A 17,104-nucleotide genomic window follows, 5' to 3' on the forward strand; every position below is an offset into this window, starting at 1 on the left:
CTTATTGGCCACGCTGCATGTATTTGCAGACACTCTCTAAAATTATTTCGGTTTATCTCACACACCTCCGCCATTCACCACTTTCTGATGCTTCCTCTTTCTGAACTAATCTTTATTTTAATGCTGTTTGCCTCGATCAGATCTGTTTGTTCAAATGACTGGAAGTAATGCCAAAGATCACCCAAACTAAATGTGTCCCTGGAGGATTCATTCTGTCTGTATAAAGGCTCCTTTAGATGATCACAGTCTCAGTTGAAGTCATTGCTTTAATCTGAACATGAAATATCCATTCAGTGCGCTACCGATACTCGCTGATGTTGAGTTCATTTACTGTCCTGTGCTTGGGGCCATCGGAGTGCCCAGTAAGTAATTAATATCTGTTCATTGCTGTCATTGACCAAGTGTTTCTGCTTTGAGCACAATCGGCAATCTGGTTACAAATTGTGCTCAAAATTATGCCAGTTTGAGAAATGCTTTTTTTCCCTCTCAACTTTCATTCAAACTCATTTGTATGTCTCTGAATATCAAATCTGCAACTCTTGGGACCAGCCCAATTGATCAGCATTTTAGCATCTAATGATGTAAAGATTTTACTTATGATATCCCTTGATATATTTAAGAATGATAATCTCATGTAGTTTTAATGTGTCCAGTCCTTCACCTTTGTGTAAACATATTTTAAAAATTGAACATAACATAAAAATAATTACACTGGTGTACAATAGTCAATTTCTTCGTAATTTAAAAAAAATGATGTTTAATGCTTTTAAAACATGCCTCTTAGAGTCCTTGCGCCTAAACAAAAACAAAGCTTAATTTTCGGCACCTCCTTGAAGGCTCACAAATAGGTGCAATTAGTGGAATCGCTCCATGATGATTAATTAGATCAGGAAAGGGGGCCAGTTCTGTGGACAGGGTCAATATCTAGTGCAATAGTTTTAAAACTAAAACAAAAGATGGGAGAAATCCTTTTTGCGCTTAACACAATTTGTGCTGAGAATTCCATGATCTTTTGCAATTGTTTGGCCGATTTCAGGTGAATTGTCCTGAAAAACCAGTGCTACTGTCAAGCAATTCTTGCCAATGTCTTTACTATTTGTTTTATTTCTGGAGGTTTGATAATGTGGCACTGTGTCTAATATCTTCATAACACAGTCACATATTTTTGGTGAGTGTGTACTGCACATGTGGTATTTACTCAGTGATTTTTATCTCAGTAATATTGGTTGTGGAATCCCACTGTGGGATGTTTGATTTCATGTGTTACCTCACCTTCCTCGATCTGCTCTTTTAGCAAATACTTAGATGGTCAATGAGAGGATTGTAAAGGGGGAAGGGGCACCTGAGCCTTACTGGAGATTTATGGACAAGATATGTTGTGGATTCAACAATGATCCATCAAAAGTAATAGGTGCGATGCAATGCAAATAGGCAGAAAACAAACCTGATTGAGTTCTTTGATGAAGTAATGGAGAGGGTTGATGAGGGTAGCACAGTTGATGTTATGTACATGTATTTTGGAAAGATGGCTGATAAAGTAACACAATTGTTAAAGACCTGATAGCAAAATGAAAATCTATGGGATTAAAGGGACAGTAGTTGTGTCAATACGAAATTGGCTAAGGGACAGAAAGCAGAGAGTTTTGGTGAATGATTGTTTCTCAGACTGAAGGGTGGTATACAGTGATATCTGCTAGCTTTAAAATTTGGACTACTGCTCATTTTGACAGATCTGTATGAATGACGTGGTGTTGGGGATACAGCGCATCATTTTAAAGTTTACAGGTGACACAAAACTTGGAAATGACAGACTTCAGAACGACATAGATTGGTGAAATGGGCAGACACAAGACAGATGAAATTTAATGCAGTGAAATGTGATGTGATTAAGTTTGGTAGAAAGAATGAGGATGGATGTACATCTTTTTGAAGATGGCACTGTAACTTGAGAAAACAGTCAAAAAGGCATATGGTGTTTCTTGGCTTTACGAAGACATGTTTAGAACAAATAAACAACAACATTTTGCGAACCGTTTCTTAAACACTGTTTAGGTCTGAGCTACAATATTCTGGGCAATTCCACACACCATATTTTCGGAATAAAGCCAAGGATTTAAAGAGAGCACAGATGCGATTTACTAGAATGGTCCCAGGGATGAATTGCATCAGTTACTTGAACAGACTGGAGAAGCTGGGGGTTTGTTCACCCTGGAACAGAGAAGTTTAACTGGAGATTTGATCGAGGCATTCAAAATCATGAAGGGGTTCAATAGGTTAAATAAGGCAAAACTGTTACCAGTGGGACAAGGTAACTAGAGGACACAGATTTAAGATAATTGACAAAAGAACCAGAGGTGACATGAGGGGACTTTTTATCAGCACGTTCTTGTGATCTGGGATGCACTGCCTGAAAGAGCAGTGGAAGCAGATTCAATAATAAAACAGAATTGGATAAACACGCGAAGGGGAAAAAAATTTGGAGTTTTATGTGGAAAGAGCAAGGGAGTGGGACTAATTGGATAGCTTTGTCAAAGAACTAGCACTAACACAACAGATCAGGTGGCCTCCTTCTGTATTGTATTATTAGATGATGTTATAAAAGCGTGTTTATTTTAGAAATGCTGGTGTAATTGTCAAGTATAATCCCAGAGTTCTACAAGACCTGCTGTCCAGTTGCTGAATCACTGTGCAGCAATATTCACCAAAATAAATTGAAATTGAATCATGTATTTATAACATTGGAAATAAAATGAAGGAGCAATGCTCAAACTGAGCACTCAGTCCAGTTCTGGTCCCGAGAATAAAAGGAAGCAGTTTAGAGAACAACTCTAAGAACAAGTTGTGAAGGACAATTGATAAATCCTGGGCTTTTGAGCCTTGAAAGGAATGGCTGAAAGATGTATTTACTGATGTGAAAAGGCAATAATGATAAGCATACTGGGTACTATTTCAGACCAAGCCATGACAAGGGGTCAAGTGGCCACAGTTACAAACTGGATATTGACAAATTTACAACAGATTTCAGGAAGTTCTTCAAATAAAAAGTCATCAAGCCATATGGACTGGACTTTGGTTTGGATATTATAACAGATACCCTGGTGCCTGTGAGAAACTATTGAATACTCTCCTGTGTGGAGAGTGGCTACATTATGGGGTTATTCTGGATGTTGGAATTGAAGGTAAATCCAATGGTCCTTTTTTAAAAATCTGTTTTCTGACCTTGATCCAGATTTGGTTGGGAAGCACTATAAGATATCCCAAGGCCCTGAAAGTCATGATTTAAATGCAAGTTCCTTCTTACACACGAAGCTCCATTCATCTACCATTCCTGTCATTACTGTGATCTACTGGCTCCCGTTCTCCATTCATTAATTTGAAATACTTGTCTATAAATCCCTGGATCCTACCTTCTGAATCTCATCTTCCACCCTAACTTTCACCCATCTCTGTCCTGTCCTGTGAAATTCTCTTCTATTTTGTTTCTTCTGTCTCTTTTTGCTTTGGCTTTTCCAGGATTGGCTTCTCCCTCACTCCCCATTCACGTCTAAATTCCATTCTTGACATCGTGACGTCACATGCTTGAACTTGTTAAGGTTGAAATTTTAGTGTGAAATTGTATCATTTCTGTGTTTGTATTTGTGAATTCGATGCAGGATGGGGCATGGCTAGTTATGGATCACCAAGCAAGTATAAAAAGTAAATGTATTCCCTGCCAGTTCTATTCCCTCCTCTCTCAAACTGTTGCCTGTTTGCAGCAGTTGGGTTCATTTGTACTCTTTGCCCCTAATATCTCACGTATTATTTATGTATAAGTCTTGAAAGCCACTGTTAATACACCTCCACAATTCAAAGGAGCTCCTTTTAAACCAGGTGAACAATGTGCAGTTCCAGTCAATATCAGGCAATAGCAATCAGGTAGATTTCCCTCTATCTAATATGTAGATAGCATGTATTTAATTCTTCAGTGTTCAACATTCAACAAGTCATGAAAAACGGTTAAATTGAGCTGTGACGTCTGAATCAGTCGGTTCCGGCCCAGAAAACAATCTCTGCAACCTTGACGACCAATTCATCCTGAACTCGAGCTCTTGCCTCAAGTTGAAACTGATCGTTCACAACCTCAGCATTCTATTTTACCTTGAGTTAACCATCTGACCCCACATTTACCATCACCTCCACAACATGAACAGCCTCTGCCCCAACTCATTTCACCGTCTGCTGAAACCCACCGCCATGCTTCCAATGCTCTCCTGGTCAGCCTCCCATCCTCCCCCTCCACAAACTTCAGCACATCGAATACTCCACTGTCCATAGCCTATCCCACACAAAATCCAACTCACCCCTCGCCATGTTTCATTTACTCCTGGTTCCTCCAAAGCCTCCAAATTAAAATCCTCAAGCTCCTGTTTAAATTATTTCATACCCTTGCCCCCTCCCTATCTTCCGAAACTCCTCCAGCCCTTCCAACCCCTCTGATCTCTCCATTCCACTGACACTGTCCATTTGTGCATCACTTCACTCCACTCCACTATTGTTGGTCATTCTTGCAGCTACCTGCATTCCATGCTCTCGAATTTGCTCCCCAATCCTTCTGCTACCTCTTTCTCCTCCTTTTTTAAGGCCTTCCTTAAAACAACTTTTGGTCACCACTCTGAATATCTCAATGTTTGATTCAGTGCCTATTTTTTCAAGAGATACAGCACTGAAACAGGCCCTTCAGCCCACCGAGTTTGTGCCGACCAACAACCACCCATTTATCCTAAACCCTACAGTAATCCCATATTCCCGACCTATACTAGGGACAATTTATAATGGATAATTTACATATCAACCAGCAAGTCTTCGGCTGTGGGAGGAAACCGGAGCATCCAGCATAAACCCACGCGGTCACAGGGAGAACTTGCAAATTCTGCACAGGCAGTACCCAGAATCGAACCCAGGTCACTGGAGCTGTGAGGTAGCAGTGGTAACCACTGCGTCACTGTGTCGCCCTTGCTAACCACTGCGCCACTGTGCTGCCCTATTGTGCCCTGAGAAATGTCTCTCTCTTAACAGCAACTAACAGTTATACACCACTTTTAATGTAATAAAACGTCCGAACACGCTTCACAGGAGCATTTATAAAACAAAATATGACACTGAGTAACATAAGGATCTACCAGGTCAGATGACAAAAAGATTGGTCAAAGAGGTAGGTTTTAAGAGTATCTTAAAGGAGGAAAGCAATGTAGAGAGAAGGAGACTGGTGGTCACCCTGCAGTTTAATGATATTCAGGCAGAGAGAGAATTGGTGACTGCCAGAGAGTCAAGAAGGACCAGGCAGATAATTCAGGAGATCCCTGAGTTCATCCCACTCACGAACCAGTATTCTGTTCTGAATACTGGTGAAAGTGATGGTTCCTCTGAGGTGTGCAGCCAGAATCTAGTCCACAACCTCATGGATGGCTCAGCTGTACAGAGGGGCAGGAGGAAGATTGGAAAAGCAAAAATGCAAGGGGACGCTATAGTTAGGGGAAGAGACAAGTGGCAAATACAGGATAGTATGTTGCCTCCCTGGTGCCAGAGACAAGGATGTCACAGAGCAGCTGCATAGTCCTCTAAGGGGGGAGCTGAACAGCCATCAGTCACGGCTCATATCGAAATATGTTGAAAGAGGAATGTGATCCGGCAGGCATAGTTTAGGGAGCTAGGAAAGAAACTAGCAAACAGGATCTCAAAGGTGGTAATCTCCATATATTCCCAGTACCATGAACTGCGGGGTGTGCGGAGATGGGGAGTGAAGAGATAGAAAGGGGGGGACACAGAGTGAGCGGGGGGACACAGAGTGAGAGGGTGTGGACATAGAGTGATGGGGGGGACACAGAGTGAGGGGGACACAGAGTGAGAGGTGGGACACAGAGTGAGAGGTGGGACACAGAGTGAGAAAGGGGACAGAGTGAGAGAAGAGCACAGAGAGAAAGGGGGGGGGGGCAGAGAGAGGGGGACAGAGAGAGGGGGGACAGAGAGAGAGAGAGAGAGTGGGGTCAGAGATAGAGAGAGAGAAGGCGTATGGGGGGCAGAGCGAGAAGGAGACGGACAGAGAGAGGGTGGAACAGAGCAGGAGAGGGGCGACAGAGGGAGATTTGGGATGGGGGGACAAAGGGATAGGGGGTACAGAGGGAGAGGGAGGTACAGAGGGAGGAGGGGGTGTGCAGAGAGGCAAAGGTGAAGTGTGGGGGAGGGAAGAGAAAGAGAGAGAGAGAATGATCAAGATCACTCCTGACAGATGGATATCTAACCAGGATACTCTGCATCGCTACCAGAAGTGTGCAGGCAAACATTGACTACTTTTGCGAGCAAATTAAAAATGCCAGGTGTCTCTCTAAATCAGTATCTAACATAGTGATGAGAAAGTAAGTCATTAAATTAATCCTTTCATTTAAAGCTTCTTCACAAAATTACACATTTGTTGTTGTTTTGATTTAAAGCAAGATTAATTGTTAAAGCCTTTATCTTTCCAAAATTGTCTCACCGGCCCCCTATGTAAGACAAAAAATGTACTGTGGCCCCCTCCCACGTGTAAAGGTTGGACAACCCTGGTTTAAGCTAATTTGGCAGGGGTCCGGGAAACAGTAGATAATATTTGAGAGGAAAATCAAGGTGCAGAGAGAATTGAGAGAAACAGAGTAGGAAATGCGAAGGCATTAGGTGGGGTCAGTATAAGAGGGGTGTAATGCGATGTAAATTAGGGTTACTGTGAATATATATGAATGTGTGTGTTGTATGTTTGTTTGGTACGTTGCCACCTTAGTCTAGCTCAGAGATTCTTCTGTCTGGAGCAATTGGAACATTAACCTTATTACATACTAACTATGTACAGCTTCACACCAGTCTCTCCTCTAAAGCCACGCTGCATCTATCTTGAAGTCTCTCTCACGTGATCCCTTACATCACCATGGTAGGAGGAATTCTTTACACTGTCTCAATATTAACCCTTTCAGACCCTTATACTACAGGCTGGATTCTGTTATCCCGCCAATCACGGCCGCGGCTGTGCAGAATGGCAGTGGTCCCATGATATTTTTGGACGCGCCACCACAATTAAAGGCAGGTGGTCACGTAGCATAATGATGTACCGGGGATTGCACTGGCATCGCTAATTACGCTGTCTCCTGATGTTGGATTGCAGGGTTCAAACTCCCCCCTTAACAGTACCTCCCTTGCAGAGCTCCCCCGCTCCCCTCCGGCAGTATCCACTTGGAGAATCTTTCCCTTCCACACCCCCAACACTTGCAAAGTCCCCCCTCCCCTCACATCTGCAGATTGACCTTACTGGCAATGTCCGATGTTAAAAATAATCAGCAAGATAACAACAAATTACTTCCCTAACTTTAGCAGACACCGAGGACTCTCGCCTCAGTGGCACTAGCTTTTCCAAGATGGGAAAGTGAAGGCACGTGAGTGCAGCACATTAGAAGATTGTGAACTCCTGGCAGGATCGTGGTGAATTAGATACTAATGCATGGAAAACAGTATTTTACCCCAACTCCTCCCTAATCTCTGACTTCACAGATTCAAGCTGTCAGGAGGCTTCATAACTCTCCGTGATCTTGTTGTTATCAGATACAGAAGATAGGTGGCCTTTCTCTGAACTCTTGTTTCTTGACTTGGGCAGCCTTCATTGAAGTTTGTCGTTTCCGGTGCTTTCTGAATTTCAGGTTCAGCTTTTGATTTGTCCAAATGTTTGACTGACTGACGTCTTTGATGAATAGGAATACGATTCCTTCAGTTTCTTCATAAAGTACCTTCTAAAGTTCAACAAAATAAGAAAGCTGCTGATTCTCCTCTCTATGGACAATTACTCCTTCTCTGCTTTGGTCTCATACCCCTACCTTCTGCCTTTCTGACAATTTCAATAGGTTCCTGGTATGGTATTTACTGTTATAATAATGGGCTTATTTCTTTCGGTAAGACTTTACTCTGTCTTGAACTCTCAGATAATCTCGATTTGTAGCCCTGGAAGTAATTTTTTGAGTAGGATTGGAAGTTGGTTTCGATGTTTTCTTCCCATTAACAGTTCGGATGGTGCTAATCCACATGACAATGGAGTATGTCTGTAGTTTAGAAGTGTTGATTTTTCTTTAACAGTGCTTTAATAGTTCTGACTCTTTGTTCAGCTTCTCTATTAGATTGTGGATACCTAGGGGAACTTGTTTAATGTATCAATCCACTGATTTCCACAAAGCGCTTGAAGTAGTCGTTTCAAAATTGTGGTCCGTTATTGGAGACTATCTGATCAGGTAGACCGTGTGTTGCAAAGTTTTTACCCTCCTCCCTTGTCCCCCCCACACTATTAACACTAGAACCTATTCCCTCGTTGTTCCCCTGGTCATATGTCCAGAACTCATGCCTGTTTTTAAGATTAATGCTTCTTTTATTTCTCTCAGTTGATTCACAATTTGTTTTATTTTACAACCCGTTTCCTGCTGAACACACTGGTACAATTTTCAAATACAGGATGCAGTAAATTCAACAGAACGTCCTCTTTAACTGATGCTTTGAACTTGACCAGTTATTCTCACCTTGTTTTTTTTGCAGTTAACTTGCTGGCGATTGTGATCCTGTCTCGGGGAAACTGCGGTCTCTCCAAATGTGTCACTCATTACCTGGTAGCCATGGCAGCGGCCGATCTCATGGTTGTCATGACTGATGTGATTCTGAGGTGGCTGATTGTTTATTTCCCAGTTTCTTTCCTGGATATTACTCCTGTATGTAGTTTGGTTGAGGTGCTCCTTACTGCTACGACAATGAGTTCTGTCTGGTTTACAGTTGCTTTCACCTTTGATCGATTTGTGGCCATTTGTTGCCAGAAGCTGAAAACTAAATATTGCACTGAGAAAACTGCAAGGGTGATTATTGGAGCAGTGACCATGCTGAGCTGTTTGGAAAGTATTCCCTGGTTCTTCAAATTTAAAGCTCAGTACATCTTCAATAACTTGGAATGGTTTTGCATCACAATACCAGAGTATTACACTTCAATCTTCTGGGCAGCATACGGGATTCTTCATCGCCTTCTAACCCCTGTGCTCCCATTCGTTTTCATTCTGCTCCTCAACACTCTGACCGTCAGACACATTTTAATAGCCAGTAGAGCCCGCCGGAGACTCCAGGCGGACAGTGATAGAGTGAGTCCCAGTGACTCTGAGATGGACAAACGCAGAAAATCCATCATTTTACTCTTCACTATCTCAGGCAGTTTTATTGTTTTATGGATGACCTATGTTACGTGTTACCTGTATCAGCGAATTGAATTCATGTCTGATTCCTATACCCCTTCAGCCACGGCAAATACCATCGGATACCTGCTCCAGCTCCTCAGTACCTGCACAAACACCTGTATCTACACAGTGACTCAGAGCAAATTCCGAGAGCAGCTGAAAAAGGTTGTGAAATATCCTTTCACTGTGATTCACAGATTCATCAAACAGTGAACAAAAAGATTTGTCAGCATTAGAATTCAGTTCCATCTCATAAAGAAGGCTATATCCCGATGAGCAGTGCTAAATTCAGAGCTCAGAGGAGCAGGAATGTATCAGAGCCCAAATCCCAGAGCTCCGACCAGCTCAGCATTAATTCCCTTACAATATTTATCCAATTCCCTTCTGAAATTTTCTATTGTTTCTGCTTCCACCACCCTATCAGGAAGTGCATTCCAGATCATAACTCACTGACTAAATGTTTTTATTCCCATCTCCCCTCTGGTTCTTTTGCCAATTGCATTCAATCTGTGTCCTCTGGTTCCTGACACTACTGCCAGTACAAACATTTCCTCCACATGATGTTGAAGACTTTTATTCAATAACCTCTTAACCTTCTCCATGAAGAAATATCTCAGCTTCTGCAGTCTCGCCACATATAGTCCTTCATCCCTGGTACATACCCTAGTACTCCTCTGCAATCTCACTGATGTCTTCACATCCCTCCTAAAATGTGATGCTCACATTGGACACAAAACTCCCGCTGAGGCCCAAAAAGCTATTTAGAACATTTTACCATAACTTCCTTGTTTGTGTACTCTGTGCCTCATTTATAAAGCCAAGGATCCCAAAGGCTTTTTAACAGCCTTCTCAATATGTCATGCACGTTCTAAGATTTATGTATGTGAACCCCCAGGTCTCTCTGTTTTATTCTGTCTCTCTGTGTTTCACACCCTTTAAGATTGTACCTTTTAATCAATATTGTCTCTCTTCCTTTTTTCTTCCAGCATGTAAAAATAAAACTGAAATAAACTGAATCTGATAGAATTCAGTGATCGCAGCATATGATGTTTGTGATGACTATACAATGGAACTTTATGATAATTGATAATGGCTGTGATTTACATTATTGCAAAATATTCTGGACTGTGAATCTGTCGTTCTAACAGAGCAACATGACAGGAAATTATGCATTTCACTGTGTTGTGCTGGGCTAATTTGGGAGGTTGGAGACTGTTGGCAAGGAGGAGGCTAAAGTGTGTGCACTGTAACAGATTCCAGGCAACTTTCAAAGTAAATAGGATATAAAACTCGGCCTTGAGCAGAGATAAAAATTGGGCAAGTTCTGAACTGAGTAACTGAACCATCGGTGTTACACCGAGAAGGTCTACCTCACTGTTTACACCTCACACTCTGTCAGTGTTACAGCAAGACAATCTATCCCACTGTTTATCCAATCAATCCTCTGTGCTACACTGAGACAGTCTACCCAACTGCTTATAACACACAACATAAATTCATAATGCAATAAAAGCACAACCTACTCCGAAACCACAACCCATCTCCCAGCAGCTGGAAAGAGAAATTGGAATTTAATGTTTAAAAATTCTGAAATATGACAATCGAGCAAACACCAATGTGGTGAATGAATACTTCATCTGCTTTTTGTGATGTTAGTTGAGGGATTAATGTTAGGAAGATAGGAACAAAGAAACACGAGAGGCCATTTAATGTTTTGAGCCTGTTCTGTCATTTAATGAGATCATGGCTTATCTGTGACCTAACTTCATATGTGCATCTTTGCCCCATTTCCCTAATACCTTTGAATAACAAAAATATATCAATCTTACATTTAAGATTAACAATTAATATATCAGTAGCTGCTTTCAGAAGATAGTCATTGGGCAGGATTTTATCGAGCCCTCGATGCCTGGATCCGTTGTGGGGGGGGGAGGCATGAAGATTGCCCCAGACGAGGCCCACAATGGACTTTGACACCGGCCCGATCCTGACAGCAGTGACGAGGCCTCGTGGCGGCCTCCCCGCTGCTCAGCGACAGGACCTCAATTTTAATATGGAAATAAATTTACTTACCTGACTTAATGATTGTTCCGTCACCTCCTGATGAGCTGCCGTGATCTTCAATCTGGTGGCTGGAATTGACGCCCCTTCATTTCCCCGTCCAGGGAAATGAGGCACTGCAACTGTGGGGAGGGGGGAGGAGGTCATTTTCTCAGTGCGGGAGGGGAGAGCAGTGTAAAAATCCTTGGATTGGTTGGGAGGGGGAGATGGTGGGAAAGGTTTGAGGGTTACAGTTTATGAACTTGGTTGTGGGAAAAGGTCGCGTAGTCAAGGTAAGTATTTATGGGTGTGCTGAGTGGGCAAGGAATTAAATGTAAGGCCTTGGGGGGCCAGAGTAGGAGAGGGGATGGAAAGAGTAATTATTTTCAATAGTTTTTGAACGCACTGTGACTTAAAAAATTCACACTGTCATTTAGGGTTCTACCCCTTTAAAAATGGTGCCAGTGCCTGCGCATTGGCGCCGGATGCTGTTGCCAGGGACAGTTCCCCTGCCCCCTCCATGTCATCGGAGGTGAGGGCGAACACCCCAGCCCTGTTAATATTGTGGTGGCTCCGCTGAGTGAAAGCCGCATGTTGGGTCCGCCATCTTTTAAAGCTGCCGCCAAACTCAGCGGTGGCCACATAAAATGCAGCCCATAGAGTCAGAGACATTTACAGCACAGAAGAGGCCATTCAGTCCATCGTGTCCATCCCAGCTCTCTGCAGAGCAAACCTGTCAGTCCGACTCCTCTGGTCAATCCTCGTATTCCTGTAAGTTTATTTCCTTCAAGTTGACATCCAATTTCCTTTTCAAATCATTGATTGTCTCTGCTTCCACCAACCTCGTAGGCAGCCAGTTCCAGGTCATTACCACTCACTGCATTAAAAAGTTCTTCCTCATATTCCCCCTGCAACTCTTGCCCAAACCCCTAGTCCTTGTACCATCAGTTAATGGGAACAGTTTTTCCTTGTCTAACTTTTCTAAGCCTGTCATAATCTTACACACTTTAGTTTAGTTTAGTTTAGAGATACAGCACTGAAACAGGCCCTTCAGCCCACCGAGTCCGTGCTGACCATCAACCACCCATTTATACTAATCCTACACTAATTCCATATTCCTCCCACATCCCCACCTGTCCCTATACTTCCCTGCCACCTACCTGTACAAGGGGCAAATCACAATGGCCAATTCACATATCAACCTGCAAGTTTTTGGCATGTGGGAGGAAACCAGAGCACCCGGAGGAAACCCACGCAGACACAGGGAGAACTTGCAAACTCCGCACAGGTAGTGCCCAGAATTGAACCCAGGTCGCTGGAGCTGTGAGGCTGCGGTGCTAACCACTGCGCCACTGTGCCGCCCACAATGGGTATAACTTCTGTTATAACTCCCCTCAATTCCCTTTGCTCCAAGGAGAAAAATCCAGCTTTTCCACACTAACCGTGTAATTAAAACACCCATCGCTGGAACCATTCTGGTAAATCTCTACTGCACACTCTCAAGGACCCTCACATATTTCCTAAAGTGTGGTGACCAGAACTGGATGCAATACTGTACTTGGTGCCTAACCAGAGCTTTATAAAGGTTTAGCATCGCTTCCCTGCTTTTGTACTCGATGTCTCTAATTATGAATCCCAAGATCCCATAGGCTTTAACTAACTAACCACTGACTCAGTATGTCCTGCCACATTCAAAGATCGATGCACACACATCCCCAGGTCTCTCTATTCCTGCGTACTCTTTAGAACTGTGTCGTTAAGTTGATATTGTCTCACTGTTTGCCACTCCTCCAATTTGTCATCATTGGCAAATTTTGAAATTCGACTCTGTATTCCAAGATCCAAGTCATTTATATATAGTGATCTGAGCATTGACCCTTGGGGAACACCACTGTCTACCATACTGCAGTCTGAGAAACAGCCATTTACCGTAATTCACTACTTTTTATCCTTAAGACAATTTTTTATCCAATTGGACACTGACCTGCCTATTCCATGAGCCTCGATATTGTTAATCAGCCTTTTATGTGGTACTTTATCAAATGCTTTCTTATAATTTAGTAAACCTTCGCTGCACAGCCTCCAATGCAAATATATCCTTTCTTAAATGTGGAGACCAAAACTGCACACAGTACTTCTGATGTGTTCTCACAAAAACCCAGCACAATTGTAGCAAGACTTCTTTATTCCTGTCTGCCAATCCTCTTGCAAGAAAGGCCAAAATGCCATTTACCTTCCTAATTGCTAAATGCACTGCATGTTAACTTTTGCATTCCTTGTGTGAGCACACCCCAGTCTCTTTAAAGAGCAACAATTACAAGTTTCACACCTTGTAAAAATATTTTGCCTTTCTATTTTTACGACCAAAGAGAATAAATTCACATTTCACTCTGTTATGCTCCATCTGCCATCATGTTGCCCACAAATAAACCTGTCAATGGGCAGAATTTTACCTGCACAAAAAGGGCCTCCTCCAAGGTGGCTGAGGCAGAAAATGGCGAGTGATGACATTGGGCCGGGTCTCCAACGTCACGCTGCCCAATCCCCATTTTACAGAGGTCGGACAACAGGCGGGCGAGATCGAGATCGACGCACTGTCCGCCATCTGCTTTGCAGCAATTAAGGACCAATTGAGGTCATCTAAAATTTAATTGACAGGCATTTTACGTCGTCTGTCACATTTTACGTCAAACAAGTCGAAGGGGGAGTCAGGAACCCGGCAGCTTTAAAAGAGCAGCAACCAGTATATCTGTGAAGGAGTTGGAGGTACTGGATTTTTTATTACTCTGATGGATTTGTGCACTGTTTTGAAGGTTGGGGCTGTTTTTGCTGGTTCACCAGGGTTCACCTGAGTGTTTCAAACTTCTGGTCGGGCCACAGCATCACTGATTTATTCTGTGTAGGGGAGGGGGGTTGTGAGCACCTGTCCTTACAGCAGGTTGCAAATACCTGTCCTCATAACATCTCTGGGACACTGTAGCCAGGGAATTGTCCGCTCTGGAGGTGGCTTGTCTACTGAGGAAGACTCAGCCACAAGGAGGGACAGGAGGACAACTGGCCAAGGAAATCAGCAACTTGCTGGCCAAGTGCAGCCTGGTAATGAGGGAGGGGCAGATGGTTACAGAGTGCGCTGCGGGCAACCAACAGTGAGGAGGCGAGCCTACCCAGTAGGCAGGGTCTACTGTCCACAGTTGAGCTTTCTGCAAATGTCAGAGCACCAGTACCGAAGAAGACTGCGCCTATCACGGGAGACAGCCACATCTCTGTGTGAGGTGATGGCAGCGGAGGTCACTTCCAACTGTGTGGGTGGCCATCCAATACGGGTCATACTGAAGTGAACAGTCACTCTGAACGTCTACGCATCAGGCTTCTCCCAGGCTGCATCAGGAGACATGTGAGGAGTCTCATAGTCATCAGTGCAGCACTGCATTAAGGTGGTAACTGATGCCATATTCAGACGTGCCAACCTGTTCATCAAGTTTCAGACAGACTCCGCCAGTCAGGCCAAGAGAACCAGAGGCGTCAGTGCTGTCGCTGGGTTCCCCATGGTCCAAGGTGTAATTCAATGCACACATGTGGCCATTAGAACACCTGCAGGTCTGTCAGTGGCCTTCATTAATCGAAAGGTCTGCTGAAAATGAGATTTAACTGTCTCAATCACTTAGGTGGTGCCCTATAGTACTCGACAGAAAGGGTATCTCGCATTGCTGTCATCTGCTGCTCCTTACATAACCTGGAACTGCAGAGGAGGGAGGCCCTGGAGGATGAGGATATTGTTCAGCGCGAGGCATCCTCAGATGAGGATGATGAAACGGCTGAGGATGAGGAAGAGGTGCACAGCCGCATGAACGGTGAGGGGAGGGAGCTGGATGTTTGCAGTAGTTGAGTGCAAGGGAGGCCCTAATACTCAGGCATTTCTCCTGAACGGAGGCTCATCACCCAGGGATTGACATATCAGTCTGAAATGAGGAATTCACATCAGCTGGAAGCACAGAAGTACTCACCTTCGGGGGAAATCTCAGCTGCAATGGCCGACCATTCTCTCAAACACCACAAGGTCCGAATGTGTCACCTCCCCTAATATCCTTCTCATGCAGAACAACCAGATCGTCTAAAACATCAGCATTGACTTGTGACAGATGAAAATGAAAATGCCAAGTGAAAAATTTAGAAATTTTTGGTGAGTAATAACAACAAATAAATATTTACAAATCACACCAGTGACCCCGTAGTGCAGTTCTTGTGATTGTTTGAACCGTTTGCGAGTGCTCACCCGTGTGGATGACCCCTCGACGCCAGTCACGGCAGAGGCTGGTGCCTGTTCAGGATGCACCGTGGCTTTGGATGAATTTAACAGGCATCCTCTGCCTGCCCGAGGTCGTGAGGGCTCCGGCATGTTGAGGTGATCTTGAGCAGTCTCAGGACGTTCCTCTGACGCCCTGGGATTATGAAGTGCTGATGTCACTGACGCAGAGGACAAGGAGCTGCTGAATGTATCAGACGTGCCCTGAGATGAGACCCCATATAAACTCTGCTGCTGCCCCTGTGCCCTTCGAGGCTCAATCGGGCCTCCCTGATGTCCTCAGAGGGATGAGCAGCTTCCGGTTGTCGCAGAAGCCTCATCACTTCCTCTGTGAGTTTCTGCAGGACCTCCAGGATCGGACCCTCCACAGCAGCTACCAATCTGTCAATGAAGGAAGCCAGATGGACAGAGGACAGGGACTGTGTGGTACTCATGGCCTGGATGGAGATCTCCAAAGTCTGAGCCAGAGCATGCATCATCTCTGGTAACTCTGCCAGATCTACCCACACCGCACACTGCACCTGCAACATCTCCCGTTGAACGGATGTCCTCAGAGGCTCATCATCAACATGGGGCTCAGCACTGGCCTGACCTCCCACAGTCCTCCGAGTGTCAGAGGCTTCGGCCAATACTGCCTCTGCCAGCTGGTCCGGCACTTGTGTGGCACTGGCACCAGATTGTGAGCATGAATCGGAGCAGGCTAACAGCCCAACCGAGGTGACTGCCTCTGTGCTGGTGCTTGGTGTGGGGAGAGAATGATGCTGCACCCTCTGAGGTCCCCTCAACCTCCTCAAAGGGGGACGGATGTGCCCCAGAGACACTGCCTGGCCAGTCCTGTGTTTCACCTGCAGGAGAAAAAGAATGATCAGTTGTGATCAGCACTCCGACTGAAGGACATGTCATTGACTGCAGTGTGGCCACATATGTGTGATTTTGACCTTGTGAGCAACCTTGAGCCAACCCCCCAACCCCCCACCTCCCCCTTGAACATACTCTGGGGAACTCACCCTCCTGGCCAGGTGCTCTGGACTCACCATCAGCTACTGAGCATCCTTTGTCCTCCCCTGCAAACGTCAATGCCTCCTCCTCCACTCTGGTGAGAAAGGTGAGGTTGGCCACTCCGCCACCGGTCCTGGGCACTTTCATGGGCATTCTGTGCCCTCTTCTGTTGGGACACAATTAGTTCATGGCAATTAGTTCAGACCCTTGACTTGCAAGAGCACCCACTCACTCCTCGTGCTGCATGCTGCATCTGGAAACAATGCCATTGAAGTACATGATTGGCACACCTCGGGACCATTGTGCGTCTCAGATGTGTCCAGTACACGGTGCACGACAGGGCTGCAAAATTCACTGCAGATGGATGGCTTTGACTTTGTAGCATCAGCACACAGTGACCCTCCCGTGTCATTTAAAAGCTGCAATGACTGCGGAATGCCCCTCACCCTGGCAGAGTGCACAAGCATTGACCCACTTGCAGCACTGCAGCCATGTCCTCCTCACT

At 44.5% G+C, this 17,104-nt stretch overlaps 1 protein-coding gene across 1 annotated transcript; it reads left to right on the top strand.

Moving 5' to 3' along the window:
• The first annotated feature begins 277 nt into the window (after nucleotides 1–277).
• Nucleotides 278–9,470, top strand: LOC137378649 (probable G-protein coupled receptor 139). Its single transcript, XM_068048939.1, has 2 exons — nucleotides 278–362; nucleotides 8,578–9,470. Exons 1-2 carry the CDS (start codon nucleotides 278–280, stop codon nucleotides 9,468–9,470), a joined length of 978 nt encoding a protein of 325 aa, XP_067905040.1.
• Nucleotides 9,471–17,104: the final 7,634 nt, after the last annotated feature.

This window comes from Heterodontus francisci, chromosome 17, assembly GCF_036365525.1.
Source record: "Heterodontus francisci isolate sHetFra1 chromosome 17, sHetFra1.hap1, whole genome shotgun sequence".
NCBI classification, from domain to species: Eukaryota; Metazoa; Chordata; class Chondrichthyes; order Heterodontiformes; family Heterodontidae; genus Heterodontus; species Heterodontus francisci.